Consider the following 17,542-nt stretch of genomic DNA (forward strand, 5'->3'; position numbering starts at 1 on the left):
ACAAACTGCTCTGAGATGCCTCTGAGAGATAATGGAGAATGACCCAAAGCGGGCATGGTCTGCATGCGACGTGTCAGCAGACACCACATCCCCTGTTCCCAGCCCTATGCAAACTAGTCTTTCTCTAGTGCGAACACCATACTAAAGGGGTGGTGTGAAGGGTTCTTCCCTTGGTTCAGACAATTCCATACTCCATGAACTACACCTACAGACAGGCCCACTTCACCACGGACACGCCCCTGTATGCACCTCTGCAAGGGCAGGCAGAATGGGCACATGTTAATGCCACTTCTATCATGTGCACATTTGAGGAGGGGGCTGTGCCACTTTCTCACGTCAGCCAGATCCTGCTGACTGTGGTGAACCGATTCACACTTATTAACATACGCATGTTTTTTTAAAAGGAAGGAAAATAACCTGAATCATAGAATAGAATATCATGGCAGACACTGGCGGCAGTGAACTACAGGGCGGGAGCTGAGTGGCTTTTCATTTTTCAGTCTGAATGCTGCAAGTACAGAGATGTATGTTAACCAAGTCAGAGCATCCCTGTCCTATTGTGTTAACCGTAAGCAGTCAGCAGACATCCCAGTGTGTCACATCTCCTCTCTTTCCCAGCCACTTCCAGCAGTGCATGCTGTTACACCGGGCCAGACAGACAAAAGGCCAGCTTTATGCGAGTGTGACAGAGATTAGTCTGGGCTGGGCCGCTCAGAGAGGTAAGTAATGCGAGAAAACAGACAGGAAGATGCTGATCTGTCCCCAAGCGCTCCAACTGAAGGCAGTTAGTCTTGGAGCTCCCTCGGTGGTAGGGCAGTGCTGTTATCTCCATGGGACAGGTGGGGAACCGAGGAGACATCTACGCTGCAGAAAATCCCATGATAGCGAGTCTCAGAGCCTGCAGACTTGGGCTTGCGGGGCTCAAATGACAGCGCTAACAATAGCCATGCAGCCATTCCGGCTCTGGTTCTGAAGCCCAGAATGGGGGTAGGGCTCGGAGCCTGAGCAGGAATGTTTACACAGCTGTTTTTAGTGCCCTAGCACCAGCCCTGTGAGCCCGAGTCTGTAGACCTGAGCTTTGAGACTTGCCACCGCAGGTTTGATTCCCCACCCCCCCAAGTATAGATATACCCCGAGGCAGAGAGACCTGGTCACCCATTGAGCCAGCAGCACAGCAGGGCATTAAACCAGGTCTCCCGTATAACAGGCTAGTGCCCCCCACGATGGGAACAGCCATCCTCCTTGGGGACAGAGTTCGGAGGTTGTGGGAAAGGGCAGTTAGCTACACTATATTCAATATAGTTACTGAACCCTGTTCAGAAAACAGAGAGAATTTCTCTAGGGCAGCTCTTAGGGTTTATTTAAATGTAGGAAATACAGAACGTGTTGACCAACAGTGTGTCTGTAGTTATGTGGGCCCAGTCACACAGAAACATAAGAATTAAAATGGGGCTCACCGAGGGGCATTACAGAAAATTAACACCAAATGCCACCAAGGGAACCCATCAAGGCTGATAAATTAGGGCTCTCTAACCAATTCAATATGAAAAGGACGTACCTTGAACTCTCTGAAGTTTTGGTTTGGCAAAGATCATCGGTAAATTTAAAGGAATGTAATGCTCGTGATTGCAAATTGTTTGCAGAAATTCAAACTTGAATTCAACCAGTATCTGGATAAAAGACATAAGATTTTAGTTGGATTAGCTCACTGCTTGTTGGCATTCAATGTACTTCTTGTTCACCGCTTGCGGAGTTAGGGCAGGGACAGGGTTTGCATGATACCAGCTTGGTCTCCATAGTATCAGTAACCGATTAGGGCTGGTTTATATCCTGCTTCCTTTGTCTCTCCAGTCATTATAAGCCACTGTGACCGCCTGTCCTCTGCTACCCTGCTCTTTGTCTCCCATACCCTCTCTTGCTACCCTGGGCCTGATACTCCCTAGCGTCTCTGGAGTTTGGTTGCTCCAATTCTCTCAGGTTGTTTGAAAATTTAGAACAGTATTGGTGCTCTTGGAGACACCTCTACACTTAGCTGATATTGCAGCAATTGTGTCCATGTGGCAGCCAATTACAGTGCAAAATAATTACTGCAAAGCTCTGGTTGATGCTGACAAATAACGCCCCACCCCCAACATGCGATCACAATAAATCCAACGCTCACCTTAGGGTCTTTGCGGCCAAATCCAGAAACATAGTCATTTATCAAGTTAAAAATAAACCCTCTGTCCATAAATGTCAAGCAGCGCTGCAGAAAGCACAGTGAAGCATGTCAGCAATCATTAGAAAAGAACGTCACCATCCTAAATCTTCTCTACACCCCAAGAGTCAATTCACCAAGAGTCCTGCCAAGAGTCAAGTCCTTCTGCAGGGCTACTCAAGTCCCATGTGATCTATAAACTTTTTTCTCTGAAATGTACTGGATGATCTCACTTCAGCCTTGAAGGGGCAAGAGAAACATTAAATGTGTGACAGGTTTCAGAGTAGCAGCCGTGTTAGTCTGTATTCGCAAAAAGAACAGGAGGACTTGTGGCACTTTAGAGACTAACAAATTTATTTGAGCATAAGCTTTCGTGAGCTACGGCTCACTTCATCAGATGCATTCAGTGGAAAATACAGTGGGGAGATTTTATATAAACAGAGAACATGAAACAATGGGTCAACTGCTGGAAATGGCCCGCCTTGATTACTACTACAAAAGGTTTTTTTTCCTCTCCTGCTGGTAATAGCTCACCTTACCTGATCACTCTCGTTACGGTGTGTATGGTAATGTTGGATCATATTAAAGTAGTTCTGTATTAAAATCACAAATGAGTTTGATTCCCCATAGTTTAAATTTAAATTCCAGGATATTACTGATTAAGAGGTCTCTTGGTTTTGGGTACTGTTTCTCTCCCTCCGTGTGTGAAACTTGCAAGCTGCTAATTGTGTTAGTACATTCTAAGACAGAGTCTGTTCTCAAAGCAATTCTTTGTAACAACAACTACTCACACAGAGAGAGACTCAAAGCAATACTCATTCAGTTATTATCCACACCAAGCATCCATCCACATACATCCTCTATCTCTATTTTAATCACAATTGTTAACAAAGCGAGATGAATACAACAATAGAAACAGCACCCAGAGACTCCCCGCCCTTTTGTTGTATTCATCTCGCTTTGTGATTAAAACAGAGATAGAGGATGTATGTGGATGGATACTTGGTGTAGATAATAACTGAATGATCAGGGAGGTGCCAGCCTAAGAATCCAGTGTCCATCGGCCGAAGAAGGCATCAAGTGGAAATAACCAGAGGACCCCCGGAAGGCAGACTGGAATCCACCCAACATCCTCAAGGATAGGAGAACCAAAGAACAAGATAACATCTGGCAGCACGGAGTCGTCAGGAATGTGGCATCTGCTGACTGATTCAGCAACAGCATGATGAAGCAATTCCCACAGACTGGCATAGGAAGAAATTCCTATAACAATGGACTCTAGAAAGTGAGAACTTTGGGGTCTGATTCTGCAAACCAACTTCCAGGAGTATCAGATGAGCATCTGACGAGGCCCTGCTCCCTCCTCATGTCCAGGCCACCTGGCCAGTGGCTTGGCACAAGCAACTCTAAGGCTGGTAACTATGATAACAACCTTGCAGAACCTGTGTGTGTGTGTTTGTATGAACGAATGTGTGAATAAATATGAGATTGAATGGAATGTTATAGCTATAACTAACTGCTTACTATGATTCTTTCTGTATTCACAATAAATGTGGTATTTTGCCTTTTCCCCTTTAATAAGATCCTGCTGGTTTTTATTTTATTGGTATAACAGTAACACCCACTGTTTCCATGTTCTCTGTGTATATAAAATCTCCCCACTGTATTTTCCACTGCATGCATCCAATGAAGTGAGCTGTAGCTCACGAAAGCTTCTGCTCAAATAAATTAAATGTGCGCGCACTCATTTTAATCAAAGCTTTGGCACAGCTGCTAGGTATGATGGCAGGCCCCATATTAAAAGTGGAGAGTCCTCATTGCTTCTTACCTGCAACAAAAGCTAAACATGACAGAAAGAGCCGGAGTCACTGGACCTGCAGGGATGACGCAGCCAAGCCATGTTTGCCTGGCTTGTGAATTCACAGCCTGTTCAGTGCTAGCTGTCTTTTATTTATTTAGCCTGGGAGAGAGCAGGAAATGACTGACCTTCAGGAAGTTGGCCAAGCTAAAGCTGACACTCCTTGACTCCTCAGGGATTTCACTGTAGCGAATAGTCACGTGGGGAATTAGGGCAAGAAGCAGCGACTGTAAAACCCGATGGTAGGATTCAGGAAACCGCTGGGCTCTGGGAAGCTGAAACCAAACACAAACCACAGTGCACAATCAGGTCTGAGAGGGGTCACTGTGCAAGCTCCCTTTAATCACTCACAGAAAGAAATGTTGAGCTACACACCAGAAAATAGTGTGGCGGGGACACTACAGGAGAATAGCCTACTACTGCTACCAACTAACAGAGCTACTCCTTTCGCTCAAGTACAGGAGGTCTGTGCTGCACTGACCATAAGAAAAAGACCACAAATGTTTACAGCGACATAAAGTTACAATGGAGGGGAAGTGAGGAGAGAGAAGAAAAAAGAATCTGGCTGGGAGTTTTCTGGTTTGTTTAGAAAGATTTACACTTTTTTTTTTTGAAGATCAAGTTTGCAAAGTAGCTGTCTGAATGAATATTGCCTTGTGACATCTCTCGTACGGGTCATGGGCAGTCACGCTTACCTTGATTTTGTTTTCCTCTAACAGGTACATTGCCATCGACTTTGCCAGCGCTTCAAAGAAAAACCAGGAGTACTGGAACAAAGAAATGGAGATCAGTTCAATCTCCCAGTAAGATCGAGCGCATTGGTCTGAATCAGAAAATGCAGGACTGTAATGACTGGAGGAGTAATACGAATGACCGTTTAAACCAAGCGCATCCCTGAAATCAACGGGTCTCCCTCAGGTGCAAGGGTCTGCCTGGAGAAGATCCACTTGGAGGAGCAGGGGCTATGTTGTTATGCAAAGGCACATAGGAAGGGCCAGCTGATGTCACTGGGGCTGGAATGGGGGGTAAGGCAGCGCATGACTGGGTCCAAAGAACGTTACGCATGGACAGAGGGAGAGCACAGAAAGGGCAGTGTTCCTAGGCTACAGGAGGCAGAAATGCGGGGTCTCCCGGGGAATGCAAAATCAGCACTGTAAGGAACACTCCCCCTGAGTGGAGTCTGGAAAGGAGCGAGATTGTACGTCAGCTGAATGAGTACAATTGCACACGGAGAAATCCACAAGGTGCATCATACTAGGAATCACAGTCACAGCTGTCCCTCCAGCAGGGAGAGCAGGGATCAGTGTCTGCTAGGAGGGGGGCCTGGGAACAGATTACAAAGGCTCGCCCGGGCACACTGAGGCTCTGATCCTGTGGATGGGTTTGAGAGGGCAGAAGCGGCTTTGTAACACGGAGCCCCTGACCTTTCCCCCTTTCTTCTCCGACAGTTTACAGTAAATGGCCAACTACCCCTTTACCTTGAGCAGCTTATTGATGGCTAGAAAATCTGCTGACTGCTTGAGCACTGTGGCCATTGCGATGGCCAGGATTTCATGGGTCGTCTTCGCCTGTGAGGCACTGGGTCTCTCTGCACGGAAGCCGTACTACAAAGGAACAGGGACATCGTCAGGCCAGTGAGGTGCTTTCTTGCAGTGAGGAATTTACCAGACCAGAGCATGGTCCTGACTGACCTTTATGAAGGACCGTAAGTAATGATCTAGACCTTCCTCATGGCACTTGGACACGATGTGGAGAAGAACCCTACAAAAACAAACCATAGGGTTCTGCTCACTACAGAGCACTCGGTGATGTGCAAGGCTTAGCTCATCCAGCTGGCGAACAGAGAACATTCGGGCTTCATCCAACTACAACAGTAGCCTAGCAGCCAGAGGCCCTGCGGCTGGTGTGATCAGACACATCTCCTGAGTCTGAGCCCTTTGGCAGGAGGAGGTTCGTCCCAGAGACATTCTAGCCCGACGGAATGCCCTCAAACTCCAGTGGGGGTGAGAGAGAGGGGGCTAGGGCAGGACAGAGGCCACCCTGCCCTCTACTCCCAGTGTGTGCAAGCCTGCAGCGTTTGGCCTGATTCTGCTCTCTGACTGGTGTAAGTCACAAGGCGCTGCAGTGGAGAGGCAGCGGTGTCACACGTGAACCAGGCCCCAGAGATGTTTAACACACCACTTGGTTTACCTGCATTTTGACTGGGCCTTAGATCACCAGGAGCAAAAGCTGTTTTAAAAAGCAACTTTACTATTCACTGCTAGGCCTGGGGTTTCCTCTCTGCGTCTCTCTCAGCTGGGGCAAGAGAGACCTGCAGCTCAGCCAGCTGCCCTCTGGCTTTCACCCCCTCGCCCAGACTGGGGCTTGCAAACACTGCAAAGGGATTTTCAAATTCCAACACAAGCTAGTTTTCACTGGAGATTTAAAACCTATGGAACCTTCCCACTGGCCCTGGGAACCTATTTTTTCTCAAAATTGAAATCAACCCAGCAGAGTCATTGGAAGGGGCCAGCTGAGCAACGCCCACCCGCATTCCTCTTCGCACTGAGTCTTCTCCTCCAGACCCTTCTGCCAGGAACGCTCCATGGCTCCACTCCCCAGTAACCTCTCCAGACCCTTTCCTCCTGAATGACTCTTCTGCACAGGGGCGGCGAGGTGTATGGGCCCGTGGTGCCCGCACTACACCAATATGCCAGCATGGGGGCCCGACTCCACCGAAGTTCAGAGCTGGGTCTCTCCTGCCAACCCCGGGTGATTTAAAAGGGCCCCCACTGCCATCACCAGCAGCGCAACGGGGCAAGGGCACCGTCCTGCCTGCCCGCTCCACTTCTGGAAGCAGCCGGCATGTCCTTGTAGTCCCTGGGGGGGCATCTCCACATGCTGCCCCCGCCCTGAGCTGTGGCCAGTGGGACCTGCAGGAGCAGTGCCTGTGGGCAGCGGCACCTGGGGACCCTTCCGGCCCCTGGCCTAGGAGCTGCTGTCAGTGGGGTGTGCGGGTTGCTTTTGGGAGCTGCCCAAGGTAAGCACTGCACCCCTGTTCCAGCTCCTACACCCCTGCCCCAGCCCAGACCCCCACAACCAAACTCCCTCCCAGAGACCACCCCCTGCACCCCAAACCCCTGCGCCAGGCCAGACCCCACAACCAAACTCCCTCCCAGAGCCCGCCCCCTGCACCCCAAACCCCTGCGCCAGGCCAGACCCCACAACCAAACTCCCTCCCAGAGCCCGCCCCCTGCACCCCAAACCCCTGCGCCAGCCCAGACCCCACAACCAAACTCCCTCCCAGAGCCCGCCCCCTGCACCCCAAACCCCTGCGCCAGGCCAGACCCCACAACCAAACTCCCTCCCAGAGCCCGCCCCCTGCACCCCAAACCCCTGCGCCAGGCCAGACCCCACAACCAAACTCCCTCCCAAAGCCCGCCCCCTGCACCCCAAACCCCTGCCCCAGCCCAGACCCCACAACCAAACTCCCTCCCAGAGCCCGCCCCCTGCACCCCAAACCCCTGCGCCAGCCCAGACCCCACAACCAAACTCCCTCCCAGAGCCCGCCCCCTGCACCCCAAACCCCTGCGCCAGGCCAGACCCCACAACCAAACTCCCTCCCAGAGCCCGCCCCCTGCACCCCAAACCCCTGCGCCAGGCCAGACCCCACACCCAAACTCCCTCCCAGAGCCCGCCCCCTGCACCCCAAACCCCTGCGCCAGCCCAGACCCCACAACCAAACTCCCTCCCAGAGCCCGCCCCCTGCACCCCAAACCCCTGCGCCAGCCCAGACCCCACAACCAAACTCCCTCCCAGAGCCCGCCCCCTGCACCCCAAACCCCTGCGCCAGCCCAGACCCCACAACCAAACTCCCTCCCAGAGCCCGCCCCCTGCACCCCAAACCCCTGCGCCAGCCCAGACCCCACAACCAAACTCCCTCCCAGAGCCCGCCCCCTGCACCCCAAACCCCTGCGCCAGGCCAGACCCCACAACCAAACTCCCTCCCAGAGCCCGCCCCCTGCACCCCAAACCCCTGCGCCAGGCCAGACCCCACAACCAAACTCCCTCCCAGAGCCCGCCCCCTGCACCCCAAACCCCTGCCCCAGGCCAGACCCCACAACCAAACTCCCTCCCAGAGCCCGCCCCCTGCACCCCAAACCCCTGCGCCAGCCCAGACCCCACAACCAAACTCCCTCCCAGAGCCCGCCCCCTGCACCCCAAACCCCTGCGCCAGCCCAGACCCCACAACCAAACTCCCTCCCAGAGCCCGCCCCCTGCACCCCAAACCCCTGCGCCAGCCCAGACCCCACAACCAAACTCCCTCCCAGAGCCCGCCCCCTGCAACTCCTCCTGCACCCCAACCCCCTGCCCCAGCCCAGAGCCCGCACCCAAACTCCCTCCCAGAGCCTTAGGCAGGGGAGTGGGGTAGCAGGACTCGGACCCACACCGCCAATGTTATACAAACCTGCCACCCCTGCATCTTAACCATAAGCTGTGTATTAAGGGGAATGAGACTTTATACATGGCCATGCAGCACCATGCACGTTCAGCACGAGGATCCATGGGTCATAGAATCATAGAATATCAGGGTTGGAAGGGACCTCAGGAGGTCATCTAGTCCAACCCCCTGCTCAAAAGCAGGACCAATCCCCAATTAAATCTTGAACCTGGGGCCCCTGGGTCGCCGGGTAGCCTTCATATCCCAACAGCCATCCAGCAGCTTACTAGCACAGGGTGGGCTAAGCGGCTAATGTAATCCTAGCCCCACCAGGGGCACCGTCCACAGGAGTCCTGACTGAAGGAGCGCCTGACCCACCGATTGGCCCAGCTGCACTATTTCAGCCAGAAAGAGGCACAGGAAGTTGGCTGTGCAAGTGGTGAGCTCCTGGCTTCCTGCTACATTGGACCTGCCTTCCAGTCTTGCCTGCTTCCCTGCCTTGTTCCTGCTTCCCTGTCCAGCTCGGGGTACCTGTCCCTGCTCTTCCGGCTCTGACATCCTGCTCAGACCTCTAGGCCTCACCGCCCATGTCCCAGCCCATAACAAGCAGTGCTGTGAAAGTGATTCTTAATAATATTAGAGTCGAACCGATTCTAATTCAGGCTCTAGGACCTGGTGGGAAGTGACAGCTCAGAGTAGACAAGTGACTCTAGTCTCACTCAAACAATGTCAGGATCCTCAAGACAATTAGGGTCAGATTCTGCAAGCTTTACTCATGTTGAGTAACATTTACGCCTGCCCCAAACAGGACCACTCACAAGAGCAAATCCTACCCCGCACAGCTCAGAAAGAGCCTGGCCCTCCAAAAATAAAGTTTTGAAGCCAAGAAGTAAAATAACAAAAGAGGGAGAATCAAATTCCCCTGATCTCTGACTTCATCTCCAAATACTTTTAAATAAAGGCAAGATCTTTTGCTAAAGCAAGCTGACTTCCCGCTCTGTTTTGTGGAGGTCAGTAAGACCTTTAAGAGAAATGTAAGTTGCGGGAATGCTAAGTTTTTTCTTTTTTTGATGATGGAATGTCAGAATTCCTTTGGAAAAGTCTGAATTACAGCTTCATATTTATAATGGAAGAAAGCAGCACTGGTTAGCAGACTCTTACATGGTGCAGTTGACAGCTACTTCATCCTCCTGGCTCACATTTGTGAGGACTCTGAACAGTTGCGTAAGAATTACCGGTAGAAACTGTATCATCACTTGGCTTTCCATGGCATGCAAACACTAGGACAAAGGTTCAAAACACATGGCTGTTAGCCTGATATGTTACAGATGTTGCCCTCTGTTTACTTTGCACAAAATCTTTAGCACCAGTGCAGGCATTAATAAAGGCCAGGCCTCTTCCCAGTTGGAAAGAAGGAAGGAGAGGTTGGAATTACCCAGCCAGCTGCTCACACCAGCAAATGTAAATCATTTCCAGGGCTCATAAATACAACCCTCAGTTGTGCCCGGACAGCTTGAGCGCGGTCTTGGAGCAACTCAGCTGCCTTTACAAGAAGTCATGTGCTCGCTCTGAAGGGCCCCATATATCCAAACGGTTAAAGCTGAAGTTTTGATCCCAACTCTCTTTTTGTGATTAGGGGAAAACTTTCAAAAGCAACTCCGGCACTTTGGTGCCTAACTCCCACTGATGTGCAAGGGTACTCAGGCTCCCAAGTGCCCATTTTTGAACATGGGACTTAGGAGCTTTCAAAAGTTTGACCCTGTGAGTTTAAATATGAACTCACTGACGTCACTCAGCCATTCCCCAGGCCCAAGTCCATATTTAGGGACCTAAATAAAAGTGGCCTCATTTTCAGAGGTGCTAAGCTCTGCCTCAGACATGGACTCCCTCTACGGCCTTGACAATGTGACAACATCTCTGTCTCAGTTTCCCCAACTGTGAAAGAGGCCTATCTCAGGGGGTTGAGGCTTCATTAGATTATGTTTGTAAAGTGTTTTGAACATGGAAACTACTATTTAAGTGCTCGCCATTATTATTAAAAGTGTGATTATTTTTATTCCTTAAACCAATATTTAGATCTATGACATAGATCCAATGATTTTTAACGCTAAATGATCTACCTCTTTGCTATTGAATCACACTTGAAGACAAGTTCTTATCATAAAGCTATCAGAAGGGGTGTACACAAAGTTTTTGTTCTGTTCAGAAGTTACTGTTTACAAAAACTTGGGCCTGATCCTACAACCCACCTTCTGATTTCAGTGGGATCACTCACTTGCATCAGGATTGGGGTTCCTTTAAAACTAAAATTCAATTTTGAGCTATTGGCCACAGAGGCCAAATTTCACGCTGGCAAAAAAAAAAAAATGGTGTACACAGGTTATAAATTTCTGAAAATAAGAGACGACGCTAATCCAAGGGCCTCTTCAGTACCTACAGCAGCTTGAGATTACAGGTGTAATATAAACGATCATTACACCTTTGGGAAATCATTGATGCCAACTAGGTTCAATGTAGCAAACCCACCTGCGATACCAGGAAACATTCTGTGCCTTATGTGCCTGTGACATCTGCCAGTCGAGAGAATTACTCCCACATTTACGGGAAACTGCTGGTATGAATGGGCACTATTTGGACTTTTACCACTAGAGGGCGCCCGGAAGCTGCACAAATGCCACTACGTTCACACCGTCATAAAAATCAGAATGAACGTGAAAACAGCGGCGAGCATTTCTGAGCGAATCACGCAGGCAGAGAGGAGAGCACACTTCTGAAAGAGCAGAACCCGGGGAACATTAACTCGGGTGAAGGAGGGCGTTGTATTTTAACATGCGCTGCTCAGGATCTCACAAGGACAGTGACCCTGGCCTCATTCTAGTTTTTGAGGGTCTGACCCAATTTCCAATGCTGTCAATGGAAAACTCTTGTCAACATCAGTGGGAGCTGGGTCAGACCCTAATGGGTGCGGAGAGGAGGGTCCTTTCTCACAGGGGCTCCGCCGTTCCCTCAAAACAGACCCTGCTGCAGTGTGTGCCAGACATCTGAGCAGAACCAATTATCTGAGCTGTGCCAGGAGACGCATGGCACTTCACAGCTCGTTGGTCCCTGCCTTGAGGTGTTTGCAGTACGAAGAGATAGGGCAGAGGAGGAAATGACATCAGAAAAGGGGGGGGGCTTCCCTGAAATCAGGGAAGGACTGGACTGGTCTGTAACACAGCGCGCCATTGCGTTTGGTGAATGGTCTCTCTTTAGCTTCTTGATATTTAATTTTAACACAACATGAAGTGGCTACTGAAGCTATGCCCGCCGCCCGCACTGTAAGGCGCAGATAGCGCAGAAGTATTGCGTCATGCGTTCTAGTAACTAGGGACTAATACTGATGAGCGTACGTATACCGGACTTTTAACTCCGGTGATAAGCCACTTACTTTCTCGGCATGGGGCTGCGGACTCACAGGTCTCCAGAGTTACAGATGCACATACTAGAAAGCATTATTGAGATCAGTAACTCTATTACTGTCCCACAGGAGCCTTTAAAGCCCCACGTGCATACTCCACGTGGAATACTTAGTTGTGACTGAGTGACTTGAAAAGCCCTCTGGGTATCCCCCAATGGACTGTAAAAAGGGTCAGGGAAAGACACTGCTCACCTTCAGATATTTAACAAGCTCTCCTGGCACTTCTTGAGCTCCTGCCTGCACCAGCTGGCAGTACTGGAAGAATTTATGCAGGTGCAAGTCCTGAAAGAGAGATGAAAAAACATACAAAATTCAATTACTAAGCTTCAACCGTGGTCAGTCTTTCCTACCCCACGTTCCCCAGATCTGCAAACCTACCTCTATCCGCCTCTGCAGCAGTGCCCGGCGCGTGGCGTAGCCTGATCTCAGCCCTGCCAGGACCTCTTCAACTGCATCCCAGTTCCCTAGAGCCCAGCCCATGCAGAGCCCTGCTCCCTGCCTTTTCAGATGCACACAGAAGCATGGCCACATAACCACCCTCTTCAAACGACTCCTCTGGCTCCCTGTTCTTCTCAGCATTAGCACAAAACAGCGGCCTTGGTAGGCTTGTACCAATCTGCATCACGATTGTGTCTTTCTGGCTAGCCCCTCCCCACACAGTCTGCTCAGCATCAGCCTCCTCCTGCCCCTTCTTAGTCCCAGCACTGGTGGGGCAAAAGCTTTCTCCTCCTAGCTCCTAATATTTGAAACAGCCTCGCTGTGTCCGCCTGCCTCACGGATCCCCTCCTTTCTCCCCTGCCTATGTCCCTTCCTTTCTCTCTCCCTCTGATCTTACAGTTTATTAGTGGGGTATTTACCTCTGAAAAGGTTTGGGGGCACAGTTTGTACGAAGGGTGCAGCGTACGTGGGCTTGTGCTGTTGCTACCCACAGTACCACACAGGTAAGAGCGAAAAGCATGCTTAAACATCACAGAAGGCATAAAAAGCCCCAGCGAAAATGAGCCAGCTGCACACCAAGGCCAGGTCTACACTTACAAATCTCAGCCTGGCCTAGCTCCGGCACTCAGGGGTGTGAAAAATCCCCACCTCTGAGCACCGAAGCTCTGCTGTCCTATTGTCCGGTGCAGACACAGCTCAGTCGATGGAAGCACGTTGCTGTCACTCAGCAGGGAGGTGGAGTTCCACACCGATGGAAAACCCCTTCCAAGGCTGTGGTCCGCGTCTACACTATAGGGTTATGCTGGCACAGCTCTGGGGCTAGAGTCCCCCTAGTGTCGACACGGCCTTGAATACGGCCCACGACGCCGCAGCATTGCTGCACACACAGTGCAGCTCCCTTGACACTCGCACAGTCACAGCGATGATCTCAGGGTCAGGCGCTGGGGATATGGAACCTGTCATCACGAGTTTGACCTACTCAGGAGGGTCAGGTGAACAATTTTCCATTTTTCCTATGAGAAAAGGGGCTTGTGACTCAACAAAGGTTGTTGCGGAAAGTGCTGTCTGGGGCGAAGTGTGACACTTGGTCAAGACCCCAAAACTTTTCTTTTGGGGATGAAAAGACAAAATTGCCTACAGGAAAAATGCATTTTCCAACCAGCTCAGCGACTCAGGCTTCCATAGCGCCTGTGGGTTGTAGCGTGACCAGCAAAGGGAATGCCAGCACGTCTTGCGGCTCTCTCTCAGCTCTGACTGCTCCTTACGCTCCCAGTCCAGAAGAAGGGAGAGGAGAGGAAACAAGCTGTAACCTGCTATTACATAGACTCTCCCAGTTCTATGCTGCAGAGCTCTGATCCCTTCCTTAATACCCTAAACCCAGCAGCAACAGAGTAGTTCAAATCATTTTATTCCAACGCTCCCTCCAAGCTCATCGTTACTAGGTCTTGCTACCACTATGCTCCTGGCGAGGAATGAGACGGTGCGCTTACCTGGGTGTAAATGGTTGACTCCAAGTGGATTTTGATCTTCAACAGTGGCTTTGCTCCATCGACCCATTTAACATCAACGCTCGGCTGCTACGAACAGGAAATAACAAATAAATTGGTTAGTCTCTAAGGTGCCACAAGTCCTCCTTTTCTTTTTGCAAACACAGACTAACACGGCTGCTACTCTGAAACCAGAAAATATTCAGTTACTTGGTTGCAGACATTTGCAGATGAGAACAAGGCTTTATGCAGCTGGCTCTTTATTCAGCCCCGCATTTAAATGCTCACTGCCTGCACAAAGTCTGGCGAAAAGGGATTTGCATGGCACAGGAGAATGGAGTCGTCCTTCAACCCAGAGTGCACCCTGCAGCTGCTCTGTTCCCAGCCTGCAGCAGGGAACGTGGCCTGCGGCACTTCATCAGCCACTGAATCCACATAATACTTGTGCCCACGAGCCAGGTACCACACACACCTGCCCACTCCACACTGCACCAGAGGAGACACACTGGGACTCACATGGTGAGCATGGAATAAAGGACCAGGAAGAGAGACGGACATAGCACATGGAGTCCCCTACAAAGCCTGTACTTGTCTAAGGCCCAGGCAGTAACACCATGGTGCATTAGGGGTCTTTTGCAGCCTACTGATGGTGGGTGAAGTTGGGGCAGGACTTTCTGGGTGGACAGGCATGGCTAAGATGATCTGTGGGGCAAATGCAAACCCAAGGCTTGAAATGGTACCAGACGTAACTTTCTTCTCTCTATGTTTAAGCGTATTTTAAAAGCTCTTCCTACCCTGCGCGACTCCATGTCCCCAGGGCTCAGGTAGCCAGGTGGAAGATTGGCTGAAACGGGTAAATGCTGCTCAAAGGTGATAATTCGACCATCCTTCAGCAAAGGGAGCCAGGCAAATCCCACTGCGAAAAGAGCCAATGAGCAGAGGTTGACGTACCCGCACAGGTGTGCGTTCAGCCCAGTTTCTCACGAGACTCGGGAGCCGTGGCCCAGACTCACCCGCCCAGGGAAGCTAACCCAGCGACTGGGAACTGTCCTCCACCCGCCTTACTCTGACAAAATCCCTTCCGCAGAGTCAGCAGCTGAAATTCACGTGACACCAACTGCGACCCTCAGTGGGGCTGCATGGCAAATAGCCTTTGTGCTGGCTTAATTCACAGTGTGAACTTCCCCCAGCGAGCATTGCCTGAGGGAGGACTGCAGGCACAGATGCCCAGATCAATAGGACCTCAAAGTTACACATACGCCCTGATCCTGCACCAGCCTGCCACTTTACTCCCATGGGTAGTCCCATTGCAGCCAGTGGGACTTCTCATGCAAGTAAAGGTAAGAATATGCAGAAGAGTTTGCAGGAGAAGAATGAGGGGGGATTTGATAGCTGCTTTCAACTACCTGAGAGGTGGTTCCAAAGAGGATGGTTCTAGACTATTCTCAGTGGTAGAAGATGACAGGACAAGGAGTAATGGTCTCAGGTTGCAGTGGAGGAGGTTTAGGTTGGATATTAGGAAAAACTTTTTCACAAGGAGGGTGGTGAAACACTGGAATGCGTTACCTAGGGAGGTGGTAGAATCTCCTTCCTTAGAAGTTTTTAAGGTCAGGCTTGACAAAGCCCTGGCTGGGATGATTTAATTGGGGATTGGTCCTGCTTTGAGCAGGGGGTTGGACTAGATGATCTCCTGAGGTCCCTTCCAACCCTGATATTCTATGATTCTAGGATGGAGGCAGTAGTTTGTATTTTAGTAGCCACTAACCCATTGTGTTGCTTCTTGTAGTAGGGGGTTACATGATTCATTTGTTCATAAGAAGATGAAAACAGACTAGTACCTTAAATTACAAACAGTGTTTTCTTTTTATTCAGCTCTTTACATTTATTCCCATCGCTGAGTTTTAGATTTTAAGGGCTATAACTTAAGGAGAAAACATACCTGGAGTTTCAATGGAGTCCTGTTTTTTCATTGATGCCTTGGTGTTAATTTCACAGCTGACATGATAGAAGGTGAAGAGCAAATGATGCTTTTGATGGAGATGAATTGGAAGCTCAATTTTAATCTAAAATGATACCATGACAGATAATACTGGATTTATAATTGTCAAGTTATACTGTAAGCTCTCTTATTTACTGAAGTTTTACTGTCATTTTCAGAATCACACATTGTGTTGCAGATATTTCTGCACATCTTTGAACTCGACCATGTAACAGTTTCATCACAACTGTGTATTACTTGTACATTGTGACCATAACCTTACAGTAATAACACCACATACTAGGAAAGCAAGAGACCAGCAAACAAACTGACATTAAAAACTGAAAATCACTGAGCAGATGGGCCGATGCTCATTTCCCCGCCGTTCCATATCCAGCTGTACAGAAAGAGGTGCTGAAGTTCTCTATGGCTTTGGGAAACCCATGAAAGACTACTACTTCCCGCAGCTGTTCTAGAGTTGAGTTTTTACCTCATCGTAGAATTCTGGACTTTGGTTATGATGCAACACGATGGCATAGGCATTTGCTGTCAGGAGGGGTCCTCCAGGCTTGCCATAGATACACTGGAATGAAGGCAAGTGACATGTTGGATCAAAGGCAGCTGTCACTCAAATTTGCCAACCAGAATAATGAAATACATTGGAAACAGAAAATACTGACATTTTTCTAGATGCTCTTCTCCAGCTTGGAGAGACCATTTGACTGGAGGATAGGTCCATCAATGGCTATTAGCCAGGATGGGCAGGGATGGTTTGCCAGAAACTGGGAATGGGTGACAGGGGATGGATCACTTGATGATTCTCTGTTCTGTTCATTCCCTCTGAAACACCTGGCACTGGCCACTGTTGGCAGACAGAATACTGGGCTAGATGGACCTTTGGTCTGACCCAGTATGGCCATTCTTGGGTTCTTATGGAGACACTCAGTACTACGCCATATTAACCCAACAAAGTGCCCAATTCTATATACATTTGTTTATGGTTTCAAAAATGGATTATGACCCAACCTTCAAAGCTTGGGCATCAGCTTCATCTGAGTCCTTGAATTCCATGCAGACCACGATATTCCTTGCCTGGATTGAAGAAGAATGGGAGAGTAAGCTACAAGTTTTAGATCGGAGACGTGGTGAGTGTCTGTACAGCCCGTGTTCCACGTGACTCACCTTTGCAAATGTTTTCTGGCTGTCATATTTTAAATGCAAGGGGTACACGTAGAGACGATTTTTGTAAATAGTGAAGGGATAACGGTATTTCGCCACATCTGGGACAAACTCCTCCACCTCAACGGTGATGTTCTCATGGCCCTTTTCAAAAGGCTTTATAGGGATGTAAGAGGCAGTAACACAATCTAAAGAGGAAGGAGAAGTTGAGATAAGCAGGTGTCTGACAAACATGGGAAAGACAGCAAATGCAACATGCCACTGCACATTTGACATTCTGCCTTTGCCATCACATCCAGGGCTCTCACTGCAGTCAGAGAGCCATGGGTACATGCCCCAAGGTAGAGTCTGTTCCATGCTACTGGGCCAACTTCTCCTGTCAGTCACAGGACAGCCACCCCTTCAAAGGATCATTAGACTAGTGCAGCCAGAGCTGCCGATTTCCTAAAGCTTGAAAACAAAAGTGCATGGATGTGTTCCTTAAGAGAAACCTTTGCTGTTAAGCTCCAGTGAGCTGTAGCTCACGAA

At 49.7% G+C, this 17,542-nt stretch overlaps 1 protein-coding gene across 6 annotated transcripts in view; it reads right to left on the reverse strand.

Moving 5' to 3' along the window:
* The window catches only part of DOCK11 (dedicator of cytokinesis 11), a 132,753-nt gene that overhangs the window by 47,528 nt on the left and 67,683 nt on the right, over positions 1–17,542 (reverse strand). For 5 of the 6 annotated variants that reach the window (XR_007358430.2, XM_048864068.2, XM_075132593.1 and 2 more), the window contains exons 17-30: positions 17,018–17,202; positions 16,862–16,927; positions 16,326–16,418; positions 15,797–15,920; positions 14,652–14,773; positions 13,861–13,947; positions 12,125–12,214; positions 9,637–9,755; positions 5,747–5,816; positions 5,534–5,659; positions 4,751–4,822; positions 4,184–4,330; positions 2,162–2,245; positions 1,559–1,670 (exon numbers count right to left, since the gene is read on the reverse strand). Coding sequence is in view for 5 of the 6 variants with exons in the window: in XM_048864068.2 (XP_048720025.1) it covers positions 1,559–1,670; positions 2,162–2,245; positions 4,184–4,330; positions 4,751–4,822; positions 5,534–5,659; positions 5,747–5,816; positions 9,637–9,755; positions 12,125–12,214; positions 13,861–13,947; positions 14,652–14,773; positions 15,797–15,920; positions 16,326–16,418; positions 16,862–16,927; positions 17,018–17,202 (1,497 nt within the window). In the remaining variant the exon portion in view is untranslated. The remainder of the gene's footprint in view (positions 1–1,558; positions 1,671–2,161; positions 2,246–4,183; positions 4,331–4,750; positions 4,823–5,533; positions 5,660–5,746; positions 5,817–9,636; positions 9,756–12,124; positions 12,215–13,860; positions 13,948–14,651; positions 14,774–15,796; positions 15,921–16,325; positions 16,419–16,861; positions 16,928–17,017; positions 17,203–17,542) is intronic. The other variant, XM_048864067.2, reaches the window with a different exon arrangement.

This window comes from Caretta caretta, chromosome 9 (genome assembly GCF_965140235.1).
Source record: "Caretta caretta isolate rCarCar2 chromosome 9, rCarCar1.hap1, whole genome shotgun sequence".
Lineage (NCBI taxonomy): Eukaryota > Metazoa > Chordata > Testudines > Cheloniidae > Caretta > Caretta caretta.